General features: G+C 36.5%; 1 protein-coding gene across 1 annotated transcript; it reads left to right on the top strand.

Annotated features, from left to right (window-relative positions):
* Positions 1–337: 337 nt before the first annotated feature.
* On the top strand, positions 338–1485 carry LOC143576183 (NAC domain-containing protein 22-like). The gene is made up of 4 exons (XM_077060336.1): positions 338–547; positions 648–862; positions 928–1002; positions 1102–1485. The coding sequence occupies exons 1-4, from the start codon at positions 388–390 to the stop codon at positions 1483–1485; spliced, it is 834 nt and encodes a 277-aa protein (XP_076916451.1). The 5' UTR covers positions 338–387.
* Positions 1486–25714: the final 24229 nt, after the last annotated feature.

Below are 25714 nucleotides of genomic sequence, written 5' to 3'. Positions count from 1 at the left end.
TTTGATTATGCTGCAAAGTGATGATTTGATACGGGATAATAGTTAATCAATGTATACAGTTGTCACTTTGATGTCTGAATTGGTCAGTTTGGCAATAAAAAGTCAACACAGAACCATTTATTGATCACTTCTTTATCCACTTCATCAATATTATGTTGTTTATCATTTTAACTTTTACGTTCAAAATAAGGATTATTAAAATCTAGTACTGATTAATCAAATTAAGGTAAGTTGTTGACTTTTGTTGACCTTTTGGGAAAAATGATTATTATTGATCTGAAATATACAGTTTCTTGGGATTTTTTATATATGTTTTGAATAATCTATACCCATTTTTAATCGAGATAAAAGCGTTATCTTGTTACATGTAGCAACAAATTTGCTCAAATGTGTTCTTCATCATGCATCCCACATCCGGCCAAAAATGAATATTGGACCAACGAGGCGATCTTTATGTCATTAATCAGCATCAAAAGGGGAAAACCTCTGCCCCGAAACGTAACTTCAGATGTAAACCCTTACCAATATAAACCCTCAAATCTACCCGGTTAGTATCAATACAATCACCGTTCCGAATTATGGAAACAAGACTTGTGTATAGTTAATATTGTTTTTAAAAAATTACCAAATGAGAATGTTATATGCAGCTGATTTATGGTACTTGTGGTCCGGTGTAACATATGAAGCCGAGTGTGGGTTCTGGCAGGAAACCGAAGCCCCTCATGAGATGTTTTCTAACTCTAGAATCATCGGTTCGATGACCACCCTTCAGTTTTATGAGGGTCGAGCCCCACATAGCCAAAAAACTGATTGGTTGATGCAACAATATAGAACAACCGAGAAACAGGACGGCAATACAAAGGTATGCATTCATTTTGATATTTTAGGCGTTAAAATTTGTAACTGGTTTGGTTTATTAATATGCAGGATCTTAGAGCATTATGCAGAGTATTTCTGGCTAATACTGATGTCAAAATCTCCATAAATTTGGCACCAAAAATGGTTAGTTTGAGTGTGTGTAAGGGTACTTGGTTTACGATAGACTTTGGCTCTAAAAATGTACAGAATTTATGAAAAATTTCATATTCTTTTCTTGAACAGTCATCTGAAACAGAAATGCATTGTATTTTGAATGGGGACTATTTTGAGTTAAATAATCTTAACGATCCCGGATCACGCTCTTCGAGTTCGGTTAACTCAAGTTGTTTGACCATGACTTCAGATGAATACATTGACTCAATTGCCCTCTTACAAGAAATAGAGAATGATATTAAAGATTCAAGTGTCAAGTTTAGTCTTTCTGCACCTTTAAAGCCAACTGAAGTCTTCATACTCCCTGCCACTTCAGTCCCACTTATAACCGATCAAGACTCCAAATGTTCGGCTCAAGAAACCTTCAGAGATTGCAAATCTTTGAGTATTTCTATTGATCTAAGGAGGGAAAGGTGGAGGAGAGTGTTATCAGGACCAAAAGGTGTAAAGTGATGAAGTATTTATGTTTCTTGGCATTTTAAAAGGGGATTTTTTTTTTGAAGAAAGAAGAGATAATGATGAATGAACATTGAATCTAGGGGGGAGTTTTGGATTTTGATAGTGATGGGGAAGCAAAATTTATGTTTGTGGTCTAAGATTACTTGTAGGTTGGGTCAATTATGGTGTAAAGTGTAAAGTGGCCACATTTAAGATGCAAAGTTTTTATGTTTGAATCTGATAAGTCCTTGTTTGTTAAATAACAGATTTTTTTAACGACCTTTGTAATGTACTATGATAGGAAGCATTTAGATACTTTATAATATATTGAAGTCAAAAGTTTAAATAACTGTTGTCAAGCTATTTTGATAATGTTATATATCAAAATTAAATGGGAAAGTAGTTTATTTAGATAAATTATGCAGAGCATATGAGGGAAAGGTGATTGTTTATGCTTGGTGGCAGTTAAAGGTTCACGAAGTAAATTAACCGACTCACGATTTAGAACTCGCAGCTATCCGCATTGAAGATTTGGAGGCACAACCTAAATTAGACCAAGTGTACCATCTTTGCTGACCACAAAATTTTTGAAATACTTCTTAGAATGGAAGGATTTTAATTTGAGGCAATGACGTTGGTTGAAATTGATCAAGGACTATGATTGTAATGTTATTTATTATTCTAATAAGGCTTGAAGAAACACTAATCGACCCCGGGCAGATTATGGATAATCTGGGGGTTAAATAGATGTTTCCCACGAGGGTTGTATCCGGCAAGATGGTTATTCTTCCGATGACCTGCAAAACAGACACCGTGAGCTCGTCACTGAGAAGGGGGGGGGGGGGGGTACCTCCTTGTGACCACCCTCCGGCCTGAGAATCAGACTAGATTGCTCTTGAATATAAGTGTATATTAAGAGAAATGACTAGAGCAGATATCAGATAATATATGGAGATATAAGATGATGATACCGTTCCAAGGTGTTGGAGTATTTATAGCCGAAGGTAGGTTTCCAAGCAGGTACAGCCGGCTGAATAGTATTCCTGTTCTACCAATTGTGGGCTACACACGTGCCATGCTGATGGTTGGTGGGTAGGCAGCGGCTGATAGTGACCAGGCCGGCTGTGTACTATTCCTTTTCCACCAACTGCAGGCTATGGACGTGCCCCGACAGGGGTTGGTGAGTAGGCAGCGGCTGATAGTGACTTTAAGTACTAGAGCGTGCTGCCCGTCGTACTGTTGTCAGTGAGCTGTCGTAGCTTTGGTCAGATCTTTTGTCCATACCTTGGCAGGTACAGTACAAAAGATCCTCCAGTATCGTACGGACTGGCTCATTTGGGCGGGAGTATTCCCGGCTTTGGGCGGGAGTGTTCCCGGCTTGCTCATCCCCTCTTCAGGTGACATTACTGAATTATTTGAGAGTTAGTGCCTTGTGCGTGTAGCCTTGCTGCGCGGGTAGCCTTCCCTGATGGCTAGTATCCGTAGCTGCGGGAACAAGCGGAGTACTTCACAATTGGGAGGCTTTACCTGAGGGAACAGCTTGCGTACTGCGCGTAAGAACGTCGCGTCTCTGAGCATGGTTGGTCCTGCGGATCCAGTTGGTCTTTGCGCAGACGTCCCTTTAAGGTGAGTCTTGCGAGTTCAACTGCGCAGACGTCTCTCCTCGAGGTGAGTCTTGCGGGTCCAACTGCGCAGACGTCCCTGTTTAAGGTGAGTCTTGCGGGTCCAACCGCGCAGACGTCCCTGTTCAAGGTGAGTCTTGCGGGTCCAACCGCGCAGACGTCCCTGTTCAAGGTGAGTCTTGCGGGTCCAACAGCGCAGACGTCCCTGTTCAAGGTGAGTCTTGCGGGTCTAACTGGGCTCTGCTGGGACCTACCTCTTCAAGGCTAATGTAGTTGATGACGCATTAAGCTGAAAGGAAGGTCAAACATTCCTGAAAGTCAAAGCGTATATGTTGGTGGAAACATCGGATTTCATGGAACGTATTAGAAAAGCTCAGTTGGAAGCTTTGAAGGATGGGAACATTAAGACAGAATGAATGGTTGGACAACATGAGGGTTTTTAATGAGTTAAAACATGAAATGGCCGAATATGGGCACCTCGCTATGGGGAGTTTCTTCACTAGTCATTTCACTAAACGGTGGTGATCACAATACAGCATCTCACTGACACAAAGGTCCGTAATCACATTCTTTAACTAATTATATCTAGATAATGTATCAAACAGACAAGCAAAATGGACGCATAGCCTAGAGATGTATCAAATCGGTTTTTGGCTCAAATACGGGTTATAAAATGATTTGGGGCAAAAAAATTAAAACTGGTTTTGAGGAAGAAAATTAGGGTTTTTTTCTTCAAATTGGGTCAGTTTGAGAGCCTGTTCCAAAGTACGAGCTAGCAGGCTAGGTCGGTTTGGGAGCCGATTCGGCTGAAACCGGTTTTAGCTTGGTATTGGGTCAGTCGAAACCGGTTTACCAGTTCCAAACCGGTATTTAACTCATACCGGTTTGGGCCAAAAAACGTTTTAAAAGCTAACATTTAACTCGTACCGGATTGGGCCAAACATTGGTACAATTAGTTGAATCTGGAGGTTCAATGGGTCAAATAGTTTATGTTGTAATTTCATATAAATGCAACTTCAAATTAAAAAACAACCTAAAAGTACATGATTACATAATAAAAAATGATTAAAATTTAATCCATAATTAAAAATAGGCAAGTTGGATTTTAATTACCCAATTTAATGCAGTTGGTCGATAATAATCTCAACTTAGAAAATAGCTGTCACCGGTCCCAACTTTCACACTATTTGTTTTCATTGGACCTCCGTTAAAAAAACTTAACGACGTTAGGTTTTTTTCCAAATTTCAAAATGGTATTTTAGGGCTTTTGATCGGAATGAGGATACGATTCGATTGATGTAAAACTTACCTCAACACGTAAACCACCGTATTGGGGTAAGTTTTGCATCGATCGACTAGTATCCTCATTCCAATCAAAAGCCCTAAAATACCATTTTGAAATTTGGAAAAAACCTAACGCCGTTAAGTTTTTTAGCGGATGTCCAATGAAAACAAATGATGTGAAAGTTGGGACTTGTGACAACTACTTTATAAGAGCATTCTCATCCGGTTCCCTATCCCTATCTCTACAATTACACTAAAAGACACTACATTTCTCTCTTCTGTTTAATTAAATAATATATTTTTTTTTACTTTATTCATCACAGTTTTCTCTCTCTACCCTATAATTTACAAAAAATCACTACCCTTTCCCCAAATTTACAAAAAATCGTTACCTTTTCTCTCTCCACCCTATAATTTACACTCACAACCACTCAAACCTCTACCCTATAATTTTGCAAACTCCCTTCACAAACATTTAGGGAACCGGATGAGAATGCTTTAAGTTAGGATCATTATCGGCCAACTGCATTAAGTTTGGATTATTAAATTCCAACTTGCCTAAAAAATAAGACAAAAACACTCGATTTTCAAAAAATAATCTAAAACCTTACTTGTTTCAATGTTAATTGTTAGCTCATAAAATAATCTCTTGAGCTTAAAATCGGTTTAACAGTAAAAAACAATATTTTAGAAAAAAATCCATCGATTCGATGTTCTAACAAACTGTCAAAATAATTGGCTCAAAATACCGACCTGTTGTGCGAAACCCGGTTTAGCCCAACTCATATGAATCTCTTTTTGAATCGAAATGGGCCCGGGTTTAATTCTCTTGGGCTCCGTGTTCATCTCCTTTTTAAAGTTAAGAATCATTGGGCTGCCATGCTACTTAAATGCACTTATATATACATATAAATTGAATCTCTTTTTTCTCCTAAAGTTAGCAATAGCAAATATAAGGAATGAAATGAGTATTACTGAAGTTCTTGCAAGTCATGACCTACAAGTTTTTAAATAAATTTTTGCTTCTGGAAATATCATCAAGATCTATGAAGGTATAAATAATTAAACTTAGGTTTCATCATCAACAAATTCACGAAATGCTTTGCTATCTATGCCTTTGTTTTTACATGGTTCCAAATTAAGTTTTATGATTTCGTACAGTGTTTTATTTTTATTTGTAATTCTAAGAAGTTTAAAAGAAATAAAATAAAATAAACCGTATGAAAATAGGCAACCATCATTCATGATTTTGATCTTGAAAAAGTTGTGTTTAGGTTAATAAGAGCTTGCGAGGAATGGACATTCGAACAACTTATGTGCACAACTTGGATTTTCACTACTTCGTAGCAGGAAATTCAAATTCGTTATTAAATTGTTTACGTGAACAAATTTTAATTATTGTATATATATACATAGATTTATAGACCTATTGAATTGTTGATCATCAAATGCGGTTTACTGCAAATGATGCACCAAACGTTACCTTGTGAATGCGGCGAATTGACAAATTGAATATGATTATTTGATATATCAAAATTCAAATGGTATCTAGTGAATTTATGCACCGAAAGGTGTCTAGTTCATGTGACGAATTGATCAATTGAATGTGAATGCATCTAGCGGGGCGTAGTGAATGTGAATAATTAAACGAGAAAATTAGATTTAAATAACCTCAACTATGAACCATTGACAAATAACTGTCCCAACTAACGACTAGGCTGCTTATGGTCCGATCTTTTTACATATTTGTGAAATTGTTGGTAATTCTTGAAAATTATTAACAAACTAGTCCCCATTATATAGGGGAGAATTACAAACCAACATCAATTAATATGGTTACAAGATAATATTAATTCAAATACAAATCCTATAATATCTTTGAAATATTTTAATATATGTCATATAAATCCTCTAATAGCCCCCCTTAGATTGAGCGTGACGAAGACGAACGTTCAAACTATCTCTGAATTCCTGAAACAAATGATGTGGAAACCCTTTTGTAAAAATGTCAGCCTATTGTGACGACGATGGAACATGCAATACGCAAACATGACCAAGACGAACTTTTTCCCGAACAAAATGAATGTCTATTTCTACATGCTTTTTGCGTTGATGTTGAACTGGATCATAAGACAAATACATCGTAGAGACAGTGCTCGAGTAAATTGAACATGAAGCTCTAATATTAGAGGATTTATATTTTAGTATATGTCATATAAATCCTCAAATAATTTGTTTCCAACGAGCTGCGACTAACGAAAGCTTAATTCCGTTAATATCCGGTCGCTAGAATAACGTTTCAGGCTGGAAAACTCGACCTTTTTCATCAGAAAACCAAACCTGAACACCACCGTTGCCGCTGATAACCACCACATGAACGCCACCGTCACCGACTTACTCACCACTACCCAACCACCACCACTTGAACACCACCAATAACCACCACCACCGTCATTGGAAACCTTTCGTGTATTGGGATTTGCCTGATTCTCAATCAATCAGACCAAGGAACAGTCGTTCGTAACCTTAATTCGTCATCTAAGTTGTTGGGTGCTCACAGAGCTGGTGTGACCCTCTTCTTCTACTGCCGCTGACTTCGACGGTGGTTCTAGGGTTCCTTCAACCTCGATAATTGGGGCTTTTACTAGAAAAAAGTTCCTAAAACCCGATATAAGGTTACAAAGTGGGTTGGGACGAAATGATTGAGTTTTTCCGTCCAAAAATTTTTCCGGTGAATGGAGACTAACGGAGTTAAGCTTTTGTTAGTCGCGACTTGTTGGGAACAAATATGTTAAAATATAGGACTCTCGGCAGCTAACCTGTTAGCGGAACTGTTATTTGCCAATAATCCATAGTTAGGATTAGGTGTGCACAAATCGGGTTTTTTTAAAACTTGGAACCAGGTAGGAACCGGTTTTTTAAGAACCGTGTACAAAATGGAACCGGTTCTTGTCAGGAACCGGGTTGGAACCGGACCCGACTCGGTAGGCAAATATCAGGAACTAGTGGAACCGGGTAGGGTAGGAACCGGGTCTGGTTTATACCCGAAAACCGGTTTTAGCGGGTTTTCCTTATTTAAACCATTTTTGTCCGTTGGAAACCGGTTCCAAGGCTATATTACCGTTTTTAGACCGTTGAAACCGGTTTTGAATGTTTATACCCACCCCCACTTACTATATATAGACGTCCTAGGTTTAGAATTTCTTAACCAACTCCCCTAACTTGTTAAACACTTCAATTACTTATTAAGCCACTTGTTAAACCACTAACCATTACCAATGGAAACCAACGACGAAGTTGTTATGGTTATCGACACCCCGAGATGCCCTAAGGTTTGGTTCACTATGACCTGTGTGTCATGACCGACACACAGGTGATGGCGCGATGCAAATACTGCGGCAAGTTTTTGAAGGCGGCATCGAATTCCACACTTCGAAAGCATACCAATAAGTATTGCAAGGAAAAAAAGCATTTGGATGCCAAAAGAGGAGAAGCCGGGGAGTCGTCCGGCTTTACAAGTCAAGCCCCCGCCGTCGGTAACAAAGCTTGATGGTCGTAGATGGCGGGACGAAAACAATGAACAATGTTTGTTATTTTTAGTTTTATGTTTAATAATGTTTGTACTTAATCGTTTTGCAATAATGTTCGTTGTGTAATGTTCTATAGTTATATATATATGTTTAAAAGTTAGTTTAAGTGTTTAAGACAAGTTTTTTTATTTAAACAAACAAATAACACTTTAAAAATACATATTTTAATTGTTTCGTGTTCCATAATACATAAATGATTAGAACAAATACAAAAATGATTACAACAAATAAAAAAAATACAAATTAAAATTAGTCGAGTTCTACGACTTCGTCTTTTTCACCCGAAGATTCTTCTTCCATCTCTTGAATTGGTCGTTCAAGTGGTATTTCGTCTTCAAAGTTCGCCTTGTCTTGTATACGATCCACCGCGTCCAAATGATCCTTTAGGCAAATGCACATCTCTAAGGACTCGGGAGTGATTTTGGTTCTTCGCATCGATAATATCCTTCCACGAAGTGAAAAAACCGATTCCGAAGCAACCGTTGAAGCTTGGACGCTTAGCAAGTCACGAGTCATGGCGGAAAGAATAAGAAATTCGTTTTGCTTTCCTTTCTACCATGCCAAAATGTCAAGGTTGCAAACATCCTCGACCGTTGCACCTTCTCCATAGTTTGCTCCACTATATCGGCCAAGTTCACTAGTTGGTGTGTTACCCCTTTGCTGCTGACTCACGAAACGCATTCATCATGTTTATAAGCTTGTCTTTGCATGGCTTACTTGATGTTTCTTGCCTCACAAAAGTCGACTTTGATCTTGGACCATAAATTTTGAAGTAATGGTCATAGATTTCCTGAAGGGATTTGTTGAAAGAATCCTTTGCTTCCGTCGACGCCATCGGATCAATCTCGTGCGCAACCATGTTGTCATATATTTCCTCGATCAACGCCTCAACCCCGGCAACATTTATGTAGGGGTTTAAAGCGGAGGCACAAGTAAACACGAGTGGTATTTCTTCAAAATATTTTAGGAACTTCTTCTTCATTGGGTCAACAATATGCTCGAAAAGATCATTTTTGTTTTCAAACTCTTTGAAATTCAAAGATATGTTGTATAATTCTTGTAACACCCAACAACTAGTAGGATAGTAAACCCCGACAATTTAGTTGTTGCGGTTTTGAAAACATCAAGATACTCCAAGAAGTAACTGACATTATCCCAAGCATCGTTTGGAAACATATCGGCTTGGCAACGATCCACTAGCGTTCTATGAAACGCTTTGTAATATTTTGGATTTTTCAAACCCGTATTCGTTTACGAACGAAACATTTTTTTAGATTCTTATTATTATTGAAAATCCAATATTTGTAAGTAAATAAGTTTCCTAATGTTCACTTTAGGCCCTTGTACTTCAATCAATGTTCAAATTCAAATTATACCAAAAACTAGTTCAAGTAATGCTCAAATAACAAAGTATAGGAACCGTTGTTGCCAAACTTGAAATTCCCATCCCCTTGAAGCCGGGGTGCTGCACGACGGCACAACCATGGGTTGGCCACGCGGAGCTATGGCTCACCTGCACCAGAATCTTGTTCGTTTTCGTTTAACAACTCGTTTAAGGTATAAAATCGTTTATTTTAGGCATATTAGGGAGAATTAAGGACCAAGAAACAATCCTATTACTGAAACATAAGTATAATCTCATTTATTATCATCCAAAATCAAATCTTTTGATTATATTCAGTGATTTATTCATAAAATTATGATTTACTTGCTTAAACGGGCCAAAAGGCCTATAATTAGTTCGGTTTAGCTATTCCTATATAAACAAGTCATAACCATCTGCTTTAAACTTTAATCTAACCCTAATCCACTTCCTCCAGCCGTCACTAGCCTCTGCCATCTCGTAAACCCTTCGGTTTTTGCATATTCGTTAAAGATACAAGACTTGATCGTTGACTTTACTTGCTTTAGGACTTTTGACTTCCGTTTCTCGTCAATCCTTTCACTTTCTGGGTAAGTTGTAAACTGTAAAATCGTTCATACATATTCCCTAGTCAATAACCTTCAATCAATTTCGGTGGTTGAAGGGTGTTGACTGGTCAATTGCTTTAAAACCCGTTAAAGGCCAAAACAGTCAACAAGTTTGACTTTGCGTTTTCTCATGCTTCTGGTCGGATTCAACATTCGGTCCTGAAGACTTTTATTCTTGTAACATAATTTTAAGTCTACTGCCCAAAACTGACTTCCAACTCGCTGTTCTGATTCTGGTCAGTACCAGCTAGCTTAAACGTTTAATACAACATAACTAGAGTTCTACTCATCCGTTTGGATTGATTCCAGCGGCATTAAGTTTAAGTTCTAATCAGTTATCTCGTTTGACGCGTATTAGACGACTCGCTTATCCGTTGACTCATTTATTCTGAATTGTACTCACTTACCTTTAATCTAAGGTGAGTTTTTTCATTCCCCTATTTTACTCGATTTTCATAATTGTTTTGGGGACATATGCGTATATCGTACTATACATACATATCTATATATATACATATAAAAAATAGCAAACGTGTAATTGTGTGTGATTAATCAAATCTACTTGTTATGTGCTTACTTGTTTATGTGCGAATTCATGCTCGGAGAGGTCCCTCATATCCCCATGTATTGGGTTCTCATTCTATTGACCACCGCCTAATTCTCTTAGAAATGGCCATATTCTATTTGTTTGCTCATGGTTGATTTACCGGCGCGCGATTCGCTTGGCAATGGTTTAATCGACAAGTTAGCTGCTTATGGTTTGATTTCATTACCGCATTTATTACGTTTTGCTTATTTATTATATTAACATTATTTTTGGTGTCAAAATTGGTGATAGACTCACTCAACATGTTTGTTGACAAAACTTCATTTTCTACGCATATGCAGGTTGCTTGAAGTTGAAGTGTGGATACTTAGAAAGACCTTAGGGTTATAATGAAGACAAACTTGGATTTAAACTTGTTATATTTATTTCTTTAAATTGTTTTTGTTGTATTTGATTATTGTGTGTATTATTTGAATAAAATAATTAATTAGATATCGTCATTTATAATTATGATAGTATCTTCGAGCTGTGAGCAATTGGATCACGCCCCGGCATTTCCGCCTTAGGTTGGGGTGTGAAAGATTGGTATCAAAGCCGAAGGTTATAAGATAGGTCGTTAGAAATGGTCCTAGACATATGTTAGGAACCCTATACACGCTTATCTGAACTGCCTTATGTGCTATTTTTAATAAATTGTTTACGGCTTGCTTAGATTAATTACTTAAATTGTATTTATCTTGTTTATTTATTGCACACACACAGAAAATCCGAGGTTATGCCTCAACTTTCAAAATATTTTTAAATCCTCTTAATTTTTGGTAGATTATCTTTTATTGTGGGAAATTCCTTAAGAATTCCCATGTTGTGTTTTGCTCTTTCACCTTGAAGCGTGGGGGTATGACAAATCTCGTACAACCATAACTTCAAGTGGTACCCGTAATCGGCTAAACAGTTACGTGGTAAAAATAACCGGCTAAACGGTTATACTTCCAAATTATGTTTTAAAATTATTTTAAATGCTTAGTTTGGTGAAAAATCCATGGAAATCCATGGGCACTCCAACTATTCATTTTTTAAACCATTTTTGATTTTGATTTTTTTGGGTTGGAACGTATCGTCCTGGGTGGTTCCCGAGATACACCAACTACTTATATTTGATTCGTTGATTCGATATTTAGTTGAGTCGGTTAAATGCGATGTAATGTTCACGGTCCGAACAACTCCATTGATTCGATAATTCGTTAATTAGTTTGGTCAGTTAAATGCCATGGACACGCTTATGGGCTGAACAACTCAATTGTTTATTACACGTTATTTGAATTGGGCCAACAAATTGCCATGGAATGCTCATGGGAGGCCAATTCACAAACTTTATGTTGTTTATTTAGTTGGGCCATTCAAATTGCCATGGAAAGCTCATGGGAGGCCAACTCCTTTGATATGCTTGGTTATTTTATTTTTGGAAAATTTCATAAAACATTATTTAAGTGCTTCAAACTCATACATTTTATTTGAATTCTTGACTCGTCCTCGAGTCTTCACTAGTACTAATTCATATACATACATATACATACACATACGCATCCCCATTATTTCATATCAACTCATTCCTACAACTCACCTGTTGTCTTACGCATTTCCATTGTTAGTCCTCATAGAATGTCTTTTCTAAGAATCATCGTCGTAATCAATGTTGTTCCCCTGCTTCTCGTGATTACCATTCGACTACTAGAATCGCCAATGAGTTTGCTGCTGTATTCCGTTAACCAAACGACCCCCAATCTCTATAAAATTAAAATACATCGAACAAGAAATCTTATACTAACACATATCCGTTAAAATATTTTTTAAATTATATTTTCTTAATTATATCCATATCCTCAAACTATAAAGTTCTAAGTACCTTTAAATCCTTATCCTCAACTTTAAACTATAAATATTTTAATATCTATTGTTTTCCTCAATATAATGATAGTTTTCACAATTTATTTTCCACTCTATAAATCTTTAAAATTCAATTATTGTAAATTTTATTATTATTAAACTAAATTATGTATTCTCTAAATTTAATTTCCATTTTTAAATTAAAAAGTTTCCATTAATTAATTTAACTTTTATTATTAAATTGACCTTTTGATTTCGTAAATATTTCAACTCCGTACTTTGATTTTTGAAAATTTTGAACGTTTTAAATGATAAATTCGTAGTTAGAATAGTCATGGTGGTTCATGCATTCCTAGCCTCGCATTTATCTCAATTTATTATATGCTTCACTTTAATTTAGAATTTATTATTTCTTCAAATTTCCATTATTGATAATTCAAATTATTTACTTCCTAATGTTTATAACGATTTTATAAAAAAAGGAAAAATCCACGAATTTCCAATTTAATCTAATTTAATTACCTACGTTATATTTTATTTAATTTTAAAGATTTAATTGGAATAGGACTATCTTGGTGGTTCGGGAATATCCGTTTCCTAATTTGATCTATTAATAAATTAAATCAAATACATATATTTTTACTCTATCATTAATATTTAAATTATTAATTATTACTATTATAATATTTTAGAATATCTTAATCGAGTTAATCTAAATCTCAAAATCACCAACTTGAAAAGCTATGACCTTATATTAATTTCTTTTTAAACTCATAAGTACTTAAATTAACCAAACTCGACTCACCAAAAATTTTCGTTAACAATATATTCTCGATCTTAAGAACTTCATTCCTAAAGAATACGATCTTTAAGGACTCCGCATGCTATTAACTATTTTAAATTTTGTTATAAATTAAACCTTCGCGTAATTCATCACCTGAATAAAATTTCTTTATCGAAGTTAATCTATTAGGATCTTGTATCTTCATCTCATTTCTTTAATCTCGATTATCTCAAAACATCTGTTTCACCAAATCTATTTTCTTCAATTGTCAAAATTTTACTTTTAAAAACAAAACGAGGTTTCTGAAATCTCACGGTTTTATTAATTCAACTCGAACATTTATTTGAAATTATATTTAGAATCATCAAAACAATTGTTTTCTCGTAAAAAAATTATTTTCAATGTTTTATAACCCACATGATGAAACGAATTATGCGGACCATCCGACGATCCAAGTAATTATGGGTCGACACGCAATTACCAAAGTTCTCGTATGGAAATCATAATACGTAAAATTGTGTGTCATGATTTAGAACCTAAGGTAGCTTGGGTAACGGTACGAATGATGAGATGACAATGACATGGTGGATACGCCGCTGGTATATCCTATATATAAGTATCCTTATCGGATTGCCATTTGAAGCGTTGCTTTGGTTATTAGAAGTTCTATGTTATGATATTTTCCATAAAAGTATAAATAATTTTCAAAACGATGATGTTTTGGTTTTCCTTTATTTCGGGACGAAATGTAACAATTCTGGCAAAACCAGGTATACCCGAACCGGTATATACTATTTATGTGTTATTTAGTAATGAATATATGAATTATAATGCGTTTATACGAGTATGTATGATTCACAGTACGGACTATACTCGATTATGCAGTTAATCGTATTGAAAATACGATTAACCGATTAACGGTTATTGTAGCCCGAACGAATCGAGGATTACATTATAGACGAGATATATGATATTTAGTGATGTTTACGAAGTATTAAAGCTTCGGGATAAGTGAATTAAAGCACAGAAAAAGAATTTTCGATTTAATGGTACGTCGGTACGTTAAACGAAACCTTTAATACCAAACCGAGCAAGAGACGATCGATCAAGCCGAAAAAGATGCGCAATTATTAATAATATGATGTTTTAAGTTAATAAATGTCATGGTTTAAGTTTTTTTTTAAGTTTTAAATCGGTTTTATATAAATTTCATTTTTAAGACGAAAACGACCGTTTTAGCCTCGTTTTAAGCTGAATTAAACATTTAACCGAAAAACGAACTGAACCAGATTATCCAAAACATTATCCGGATTTCCAAAATCCAAATGGGTGGCTAGAAATGGAAAGGTGGGTCCCACCCCCCCTCCCCTTGACTTCCGATCGGACAAGGGTATATCCCTTGTCACTTGTTATTTTTTTTTTTAAAACAAACATCTCAACCTTCATCAATTCTCTCCACATTATGACCTAAAAACCCGGATTTGTAGCAAGAAAAGTAAGGTAAAAATCGAGTTATTTACGTTTTCATCTTCTTTTCTTGAGTTTATTTGCAAGAAAATGAGGTTTCAAAGATGAAAACCGATTCTTGCATGATCAAGTGATGTATACGGGTTATACAAGGGATCTTGGTCCAAGAAAGGAGTTAAACGAACCAAAAACAAATTTTTACGGTTTAAACTTTAGTTTTGAAACAATAACCGAAACTATAGTGTAAGAGGCTTGATGGTGAGTGTAACTTGCTTGGTATTGTGGTATGTTGGTTGTAGGTTCTGTATTTAGTGGTAAATAAGGAGGAAAGACGAGTTTGTAGCTTGTAGTGGCGGAAAACAAAAGGTATATTCGGTTTATGTTCGGTTATGAGTGTTTTGGACAGATTGTGGTACATTTAGAGTTAGGCTACGAAATTTCACAGAGATGATCTACACATGAAAATATGAGATCTGTAAAAATTTGGTAATTTTTGAACAAAGGATGAATATTTGGTGAATTTAATGCTCGGTTTTGGCTAAAAATGGTGAAAAATACTTAAATATCATGATAAATTCTGGAAAATTCCAGATAAGCTTTTTATAAAATGTAAAAGTCACACACAAAATTTTAGGTCATTTGGAGAAGTCTAAGTAGATTTTCGGTTAAACGAGTTCTAGGGGTTTCTAGCTCGGTTTTAGTGAAAATGGCATGTAAAAAAAGATTTTGGTTCTGGAAAAATTACAGGGGACTATGTGGATGGCAGGGGTCATCCATGAAAAATTTGGGATTTTTTTAAGGTCTTTTGGTATTTACGACATATTTAGTGTTTAAATGGTGTTTAAAAATAGATAAATAAATTTTAAATATAAAAATTAATTCTGGAAATATTTTTATAAAATTCCCCACTGTCAAAAAGTGATTTGTGCATAATTTCAAGATCCGAGATTAAACGGATAATTATTTGTGCAAAACAAACTTTTAAAGTCTAAAACGCGTAAACCGGTAAAGTTCGCCTAAACGAGCTGACTGGTGTATAAAAACCCTAAAAATGAACTATTTTCATATAACTGAGTTAAACAGGTAAAAATAAATCATCCGAAAATAATTCGGATGATTTGGGTAATTTTATCCGATTTAACAGTTTCCGGTACATTAAAGACGGAAACGGGTCCCGCGGCCAATCGGGGCGTCTAAACCGAGCTCTAATTTCACAACTTTAATTAATTTATCAGTCAACAACTATTTTCGGGTCGTGTGTGACCAAACTCATTTTTGAAACGTAAAAACGGATAACCGTGCTAGGCACGCAAAACGGGGAAAACGAACTAATAGTAATTTTAACTATTGAATTCTAAATGATATCACAATCTGAGTCCGGAGAAGTGTTTCTGGGTTAACATTTCCCCCGGAACGGGTACAGTACTGGGTTAACAGTGTCCCCAGATGTATCGGTTAACACGGTTAAAGTTATATTAATAGTGATTGTATAGTAACGAACTTAGGGATCGTATTACAGATCCGGATTAGTAGCTGCGTACTGTGTTACCTACTTGCTTGCGAAAGGTGAGTTTCACGAGCCCCTTTTTCTGATTTGTTTTTAAATATTTTATCGGGGCGGGAAGCATGTTATTATCAAAATGTTTAAGTACATACTGAACGGGTAAATTTGCGTGTATTTATATATATTTTATTGTACAGGAATCGTACGGAAATGCACTAAGATGGTAATTGTCTGAGTTGCTAACATTGTAAGGCCCCGTAACACGAGTGATTAGCTAAAAGCCGGTAGAGTGTGAATAGTACTATTGGTCTGACAAACCCAACTGGTCCGGCATGGATTTGCTGATGTTTCCCAGCCAGTTGCACATGTCTATTTTGTTGTTATTTATTTTTGCTATGTAATGTTAGGCATAGCGGTTTGGGGCAGGTTCGTGGGCGGAGTATGCCACGAGGTTGTATGTGGATAGTCAGAGGTTTCACTTATGGGCTCAACATAATTACATCGCTAATATATGATATTTATAATGATTTGTCACTGTTTATTTAAATTAGTGAAACTCACCAACTATTCGTAGTTGACCCGTTTTCTTTACATGCTTTCTAGGTACCCCCAAACTGGATTAATTGCTACATGCCTGACGATGCGTGCTTTTTTTTGTGGAAGCTTAATGATCTTTTTTGTATTAAATATGTTAATGTAATGTTGATAAAACTTATGTGCTAACGCCTAGACGGTAACTAAACTCGGAACAATGTAATATGGTGTAAATTAATGTAGTGGTGTTTTCTTTATAAGCAATGCTGTTGATATCAGACGTGTCTGTTGCATCCCGTTTACGTTTCCGCTGCGGTTACGGGGTGTTACACGAAATTCCCTAAAGTAGGGGATACTATAACATTTCGGATTTTTCAAACCCGTATTCGTTTACGAATGAAACATTTTTTTAGATCCTTATTATTATTGGTCTGACAAACCCAACTGGTCCGGCATGGATTTGCTGATGTTTCCCAGCCAGTTGCACATGTCTATTTTGTTGTTATTTATTTTTGCTATGTAATGTTAGGCATAGCGGTTTGGGGCAGGTTCGTGGGCGGAGTATGCCACGAGGTTGTATGTGGATAGTCAGAGGTTTCACTTATGGGCTCAACATAATTACATCGCTAATATATGATATTTATAATGATTTGTCACTGTTTATTTAAATTAGTGAAACTCACCAACTATTCGTAGTTGACCCGTTTTCTTTACATGCATTCTAGGTACCCCCAAACTGGATTAATTGCTACATGCCTGACGATGCGTGCTTTTTTTTGTGGAAGCTTAATGATCTTTTTTGTATTAAATATGTTAATGTAATGTTGATAAAACTTATGTGCTAACGCCTAGACGGTAACTAAACTCGGAACAATGTAATATGGTGTAAATTAATGTAGTGGTGTTTTCTTTATAAGCAATGCTGTTGATATCAGACGTGTCTGTTGCATCCCGTTTACGTTTCCGCTGCGGTTACGGGGTGTTATACGAAATTCCCTAAAGTAGGGGATACTATAACATTTCGGATTTTTCAAACCCGTATTCGTTTACGAATGAAACATTTTTTTAGATCCTTATTATTATTGGTCTGACAAACCCAACTGGTCCGGCATGGATTTGCTGATGTTTCCCAGCCAGTTGCACATGTCTATTTTGTTGTTATTTATTTTTGCTATGTAATGTTAGGCATAGCGGTTTGGGGCAGGTTCGTGGGCGGAGTATGCCACGAGGTTGTATGTGGATAGTCAGAGGTTTCACTTATGGGCTCAACATAATTACATCGCTAATATATGATATTTATAATGATTTGTCACTGTTTATTTAAATTAGTGAAACTCACCAACTATTCGTAGTTGACCCGTTTTCTTTACATGCTTTCTAGGTACCCCCAAACTGGATTAATTGCTACATGCCTGACGATGCGTGCTTTTTTTTTTGTGGAAGCTTAATGATCTTTTTTGTATTAAATATGTTAATGTAATGTTGATAAAACTTATGTGCTAACGCCTAGACGGTAACTAAACTCGGAACAATGTAATATGGTGTAAATTAATGTAGTGGTGTTTTCTTTATAAGCAATGCTGTTGATATCAGACGTGTCTGTTGCATCCCGTTTACGTTTCCGCTGCGGTTACGGGGTGTTACACGAAATTCCCTAAAGTAGGGGATACTATAACATTTCGGATTTTTCAAACCCGTATTCGTTTACGAATGAAACATTTTTTTAGATCCTTATTATTATTGGTCTGACAAACCCAACTGGTCCGGCATGGATTTGCTGATGTTTCCCAGCTAGTTGCACATGTCTATTTTGTTGTTATTTATTTTTGCTATGTAATGTTAGGCATAGCGGTTTGGGGCAGGTTCGTGGGCGGAGTATGCCACGAGGTTGTATGTGGATAGTCAGAGGTTTCACTTATGGGCTCAACATAATTACATCGCTAATATATGATATTTATAATGATTTGTCACTGTTTATTTAAATTAGTGAAACTCACCAACTATTCGTAGTTGACCCGTTTTCTTTACATGCTTTCTAGGTACCCCCAAACTGGATTAATTGCTACATGCCTGACGATGCGTGCTTTTTTTTGTGGAAGCTTAATGATCTTTTTTGTATTAAATATGTTAATGTAATGTTGATAAAACTTATGTGCTAACGCCTAGACTGTAACTAAACTCGGAACAATGTAATATGGTGTAAATTAATGTAGTGGTGTTTTCTTTATAAGCAATGCTGTTGATATCAGACGTGTCTGTTGCATCCCGTTTACGTTTCCGCTGCGGTTACGGGGTGTTACACGAAATTCCCTAAAGTAGGGGATACTATAACATTTCGGATTTTTCAAATATTCGTTTACGAATGAAACATTTTTTTAGATCCTTATTATTATTGAAAATCCAATATTTGTAAGTAAATAAGTTTCCCAATGTTCACTTTAGGCATTTGTACTTCAATAAATGTTCAAAATCAAATTATACCAAAAACTACTTCAAGTAATGCTCAAATAACAAAGTATAGGGACCATTGTTGCCAAAATTGAAAATCCCATCCCCTTGAAGCCGGGGTGCTGCGCGACGACACAACCATGGGTTGGCCACACGGCGCTATGGCTCACCTGCACCAGAATCTGGTTCGTTTTCGTTTAACAACTCGTTTAAGGTATAAAATCGTTTATTTTAGGCATATTAGAGAGAATTAAGGACCAAGAAACAATCCTATAACTGAAACATAAGTATAATCTCGTTTATTATCATCCAAGATCAAATCTTTTGATTATATTCAGTGATTTATTCATAAAAGTATGATTTACTTGATTAAATGGGCCAAAAGGCATATAATTAGTTCGGTTTAGCTATTCCTATATAAACAAGTTATAACCATCTGCTGTTAACTTTAATCTAACCCTAATCCACTTCCTCCAGCCGTCACTAGCCTCTGCCATCTCGTAAACCCTTCGGTTTTTGCATATTCGTTAAAGATACAAGACTTGATCATTGACTTTACTTGCTTTAGGACCTTTGACTTCCGTTTCTCATCAATCCTTTCACTTTCCGGGTAAGTTGTAAACTGTAAAATCGTTCATACATATTCCCTAGTCAATAAACTTCAATCAATTTTGGTGGTTGAAGGGTTTTGACTGGTCAATTGCTTTAAAACCCGTTAAAGGCCAAAACAGTCAACAAGTTTGACTTTGCGTTTTCTCATGCTTCTGGTCGGATTCAACATTCGGTCCAGAAGACTTTTATTCTTGTAACATAATTTTAAGGCTACTTCCCAAAATCCGACTTCCGACTTGCTGTTCGGATTCTGGTCAGTAGCAGCTCGCTTAAACGTTTAATTCAACATAACTAGAGTTCTACTCATCTGTTTGGATTGATTCCAGCGGCATTAAGGTCGTTTTTATTTATAGTTTCATATCACTAAGTTTCAGGTTCTAGTCATGTAACATCCCGAAATTTCTAAAGTAATATTTATTATATTATTTTGTCGGGTGAAATAAACGAGTTAGTGGAACGATAATAATAATAGCAAAATATGAAGACTTAGTAGGATAATTAGATGGGACTAGATATGGACCAAAAGGAAATATGGGCCTTCGGTCCATGGGCTTAAGGAAGTATAAATACCCCCTTAAACCCCAATCCTTTCCATTCCATCCATTTATCCAACCTAATCTCTGCACACTCCAAAACACACACAACCCGAACCAAGATCCAAAGGCGAGGACCCGAGCTCGTTGGTGCTAGATCGTCGTGACGAACCAAAGCAACAAGACCAGCTCGTGTTCGTAGTTCGACTCATTTACGGTAGGTTTATATCGAGAACTTGTTCGTTTAGGTTTGGATTAGTATAGAAATGATAGATCTGTGTTTGTATGGTAAAAACGAATCCAACAAAGCTAAACTTACTGAAAATGGTTATGATTTGATGGGTTAATCGATTGATAAAAGAAACCGTAACCTATATGCCTAAATCGCACCCTTTAAACATCGATGTTAGGTCGATTTGATGGTTAGGGTTTGTAGGCGCTGGTCAGACGATTCCGTGGATACCTAAATCGAGTTATTTGGTTAAGAAACGAAGATGATTAAGGGATTTAAGGACGAACAGTACCTGCAGCTGGACAACTTCGCCTGCAAGCTAAGTTCGCCTGATGAACTTCGCCTGCAAGCTAAGTTCGCCTGATGAACTTCGCCTGCAAAGCTAAGTTCGCCTGATGACAACTTCGCTGCAAAGCTAAGTTCGCCTGATGACAACTTCGCCTGCAAAGCTAAGTTCGCCTGATGAACTTCGCCCGCAAAGCTAAGTTCGCCTGATGACAACTTCGCCTGCAAAGCTAAGTTCGCCTAAGGTTTAACGTCGCCTAAAGCTAAGTTTGCCTAAGGTTTAACTTCGTCTAAAGCTAAGTTCGCCTAAGGTTTAACTTCGCCTAAAGCTCGACCCCAGCCAGGGGCTCTGCCCCTTGGACCCTGCTAGGGGCTGCCGCCCCTAGACCCCGCTGTCAGGGGCGCTGCCCCCGGACCCCCGTTCGTTGTGGGTTGTATAAAGATAGAAATACAACATAAGTAGTAGTAGTTAATTGATACATGTAAATATTATACAGTTAGCCGTGCACAGCTCAAGAAGGGAATAACGATTAACGGAGAGCGTAACAGGATTCAGGTGAGTTTCTAGCCCCAATTATGTGTTATGTTTTCGGGGCTGTGTGCATACTCGATATGTTTGATAATACGCTTATCCTAAGAGATAAGTGTATGCCTTATGTGAATGATGTGATATGTATGAATGATGGCTTGACGGTACGTGAACGATCTTCGGATATTGCACGTACTGTCAGGTTGTAACGCTAAGTATAAGGTAAGTATGATATGCATGCTTATGTGTATGAATGTGATAAAGTTAAATAAAAAAAAAGAAAGGATGGTTGTATGGTAACGAAGAGGGAATCAAACCCTACTAATATTCGAGAACTAGGGAACCGAACCCTACTAATATTCGAGGAAAGAGGGTACCGAGCCCTAATAATACTCGAGGAAAGAGGGTACCGAGCCCTAATAATACTCGAGGTATGATGTATGGTTGTATGGTAACGAAGAGGGAATCGAACCCTACTAATATTCGAGAACTAGGGAACCGAACCCTACTAATATTCGAGGAAAGAGGGTACCGAGCCCTAATAATACTCGAGGAAAGAGGGTACCGAGCCCTAATAATACTCGAGGTATGATGTATGGTTGTATGGTAACGAAGAGGGAATCGAACCCTACTAATATTCGAGAACTAGGGAATCGAACCCTACTAATATTCGAGGAAAGAGGGTACCGAGCCCTAATAATACTCGAGGAAAGAGGGTACCGAGCCCTAATAATACTCGAGGAAGGAGGGTACCGAGCCCTAATAATACTCGAGGAAGGAGGGTACCGAGCCCTAATAATACTCGAGGAATGTAGGGCGTAATGCTCTTTATAACGTAAGATATGAAAGTAAGTTAATACAAAAGAAAGTATGAAAGTATGAAAGTATGAAAGTATGAATGTAAGAATATAAGTTTATGTGTATTGTATAGTGTATGATTAACTAGAACTCACTCAGCGTAGCTGACTTTTAGTATGCACGCAGGTGAGTAGGATGAGGCAGCTCGCTTGAGGAGACACGTGGCACTGAATAAGAGGCTGGCATCGGAAGACTCAAGACGTTTAAGTTTAATGTTTCGTTTATTTTGAAAGACAAAATGATGTTTTAAGACAAGACGTGTTTTGTTATGAAATGTTTTATGAAAGCTTTTATATTCCGCGAATGTTTTAATTAACTCTGATATTTAGAACTGCGTTTATGAGTAAATCCAACACGAAAGTAGGGCTACCGGTAATGGGGCCTTACAAGGCAGTTATCTTGTTTGACGGGTATTGGACGACTCGTTTATCCGTTGACTCGTTTATTATTGATTGTACTCATTTACCTTTAATCTAAGGTGAGTTTTATCATTCCCCTATTTTACTCGATTTTCATAAATATTTTGGGGACATATGCGTATATCATACTATACATACATATCTATATATACATACATATCAAAAATAGCAAACGTGTAATTGTGTGTGATTAATCAAATCTACTTGTTATGTGCTTACTTGTTTACGTGCTCATTCGTGCTCGGAGAGGTCCCGCATATCCCCATGTATTGGGTTCTCATTCTATTGACCACTGCCCGATTCTCTTGGCAACGGTGTTATTCTATTTATTTGCTCATGGTTGATTTACCGGCGCGTGATTCGCTTGGCAATGGTTTAATCGACAACTTGCTTGCTTATGGTTTGATTTCATTGCCGCATTTATTAGGTTTTGCTTATTTATTATATTAACATTATTTTTTGTGTCAAAATTGGTTATAGACTCACTCAACATGTTTGTTGACAAAACTTCATTTTCTACGCATATTGACGTGAGGTCGAAGGCTCACTCAAACTTAAACCAAATACAACTAATTAGATAGCGGTAAGTCGGTATCGAACACGATGAGTTTGTGGAAAATGTATTAACCAAGTAGCTCACCGATTAAACTAATGTAAATGTAAATGACACAAAGTGATTTCCAAGTTGGTTTTGATTTGATTGTATAAACTAAAATAAACTAAACAAGGATTGTAAACAAATAAATAAGAATTCATCTCGGGGTTCGGGTTATTGCTCAACACTCTAGTCAACATTCAATGGATAAACCGTAATATATCGGTTTTGTGTACATGCAATTGTTTGTGATTACTCAAGAACTAAGTACTCGGATTCCTAGAATGCGAGGTTGTTACTTAACAATCCATCAATACTATTATCCCTAATTCCTTCCACTAAATCTTGGTTGTCAACGACACCAAGAACGCATGGTTCAAAATTAGATATAAACGATAAAGACAAGCTACAAACAATCATACAAACATCATGACTATACTAACATAACATTTAGATAATCAATCCAATTTCAAGAACAATAAACAAAAGTGTTTTGCGATTAACCTTACATCCCGAGAGGAATACCATAGAACTAGCCACTCATGGCTCGAGAGATCATTCTTGCATCAAGTATCTTGTTATTAGCAATCCCAAACATAAAAAAAAGAGTACAAACACCTAAAATATGATTCTTGTCTTCCAAAATCGCCTCCAAGCTGTCCCAAGTGAAAAGGTATGTGAAAAGACACCCAAAAACGGCCTAAAAAGTGGCCCAAACTCAGCAGTCACATGTCGAACCGTGGGCCGCGGTCTAGTTACGGTGCCCAGAATGCCACGGTACGGTGTATTCTGTTGATTTTGGTGCCTGTTTGACCGTGGCCCACAGTCAACACTGTGGACCATGGTGGAGTTCTTCCTTAATTTCTTGTTTTCTTCATATCTTTCTCGTTTCAACTCCGTTTTCTTCGCCGTTTTCGCCCACATTCTCGTAATTTCTCTTTTATCTTCTCCTACCTACAAACATATGAGTAACCATAGTCAACTAATTTCATGAAATTAAGTTGGTTAAGCAAATACATTTGTATCTTTTAACTCGGTTAACAGCTTCCCTATTAGTCACTCGTCACATTCCCACACTTAACCGTTGCTTGCCCCCAAGCAATACTTCAAACCACAATTGCTTTCAAAACTCACCCACCAAAAAAACTACAAACCCGGCTCAGTCAAAGTCCCCAATCATACCCTATTCCCTCGTTATTAGAGGTTTGCATTAGTGTTACTTGATATTATATTTAAATCATAGAATTCTAACATGCTTTCGGCTTTTACCCATACATAACGCACCATCACCCGTTAACCCTCTTTTCGGTGATCGTTCACATATATTTCAATCATACCAATTCTCCTCGCATATGCTTGTACCACCCTCAAAACTCCACCTATATATGCTTTGACACAAATGCAAATCCAGAGGACTTAAAATGGGTTATAACGGGGCTAGGTGTAAGGGTATGGAATGGGAATATTGGAAGTAGCTCAAACGATCTGATCCGGCTTATTACATAAAAACTAAGTAAACAATAAAATAAACAACTATAAACATTACTAAGTTGCATCTCAACACTCACTACACAATACTTCGAACATTGACTCTCAACTTTTTCTGTCTTTTCTCTTTTTTCTTTTTCTCTTTTCTTCTCTTTTTCTCTTTTCTTTTTTTTCTTTTTTTTTCATATATTTTTTTCTTTTTTTTATACTTTTTTCGAGTAAACATAATACTTAATACTTCCTATTGATTAGTACTATAACAAATACAAATACAAAGAAATACCTACTAAGCCGGATCGTCTCGCAGATAAAATCGGGGTTGATCGAATAAAAGAATAGGCCCAATAAAGTTTTCTAAGGGAACCAACCCCCCGCCCCTCTCATTACCCACGCTCATATGTGTAATGTATGAGGCCCAACCCCCAAAACCCACACTCATTCTCATCCAGACGAGACTTAAACCTAATTGCCTCTATCACTTTTGCACTTATGCCAAGCTAAGGTCTCGAAATGCATTAATCGCACAAGTTCTAAGGGAAAATAACCAATCTATCACGAATCTTCACATTCCCAATAAACAAGTGGATATGACATGCTATGCAGGTTATTGTACCAAAAGCATGCTAACCTTGACTAGAATACTACACAACCTCGTTTTTAAAACAACTAAGCAAACTTGAATTTAAGGAAATTGTGACCATGAAAAGGGACCAAAACTTTACCCCGCCATCTTACCACTTTCCGTTTTTCTTTCAAAAAAGTATTTTTCTTAAATTTTTTTCTTTTTTATTTTTTATATATTTTTTTTTGTAGAACCAAAAACTTCCCCATCCCCACACTTGGGATACATTATCCCCAATGTATGGTTTTAGAAAATAAAAACAAAGATACTACTAATTAAAAGCACCACTTCTTTTCATAAAAAAACCCATGTTGTCCCCAACATAGTATCGAAGAGAAATCCATAAGAATTTCCCCACACTTGGTTTTTGCTAAGATGGTAACTTAAAATACCATTAATAACAAACAAACTAGAAATTTTAAAGCAAAATAAAAAT

The sequence above is a fragment of the Bidens hawaiensis genome, unplaced genomic scaffold, assembly GCF_021521415.1.
Source record: "Bidens hawaiensis isolate Kalapana, Puna unplaced genomic scaffold, B.hawaiensis_p1.1 tig00028022_1, whole genome shotgun sequence".
In the NCBI taxonomy this organism is placed as follows: Eukaryota; Viridiplantae; Streptophyta; class Magnoliopsida; order Asterales; family Asteraceae; genus Bidens; species Bidens hawaiensis.
This window is presented reverse-complemented; position numbering and strand designations above follow the sequence as displayed.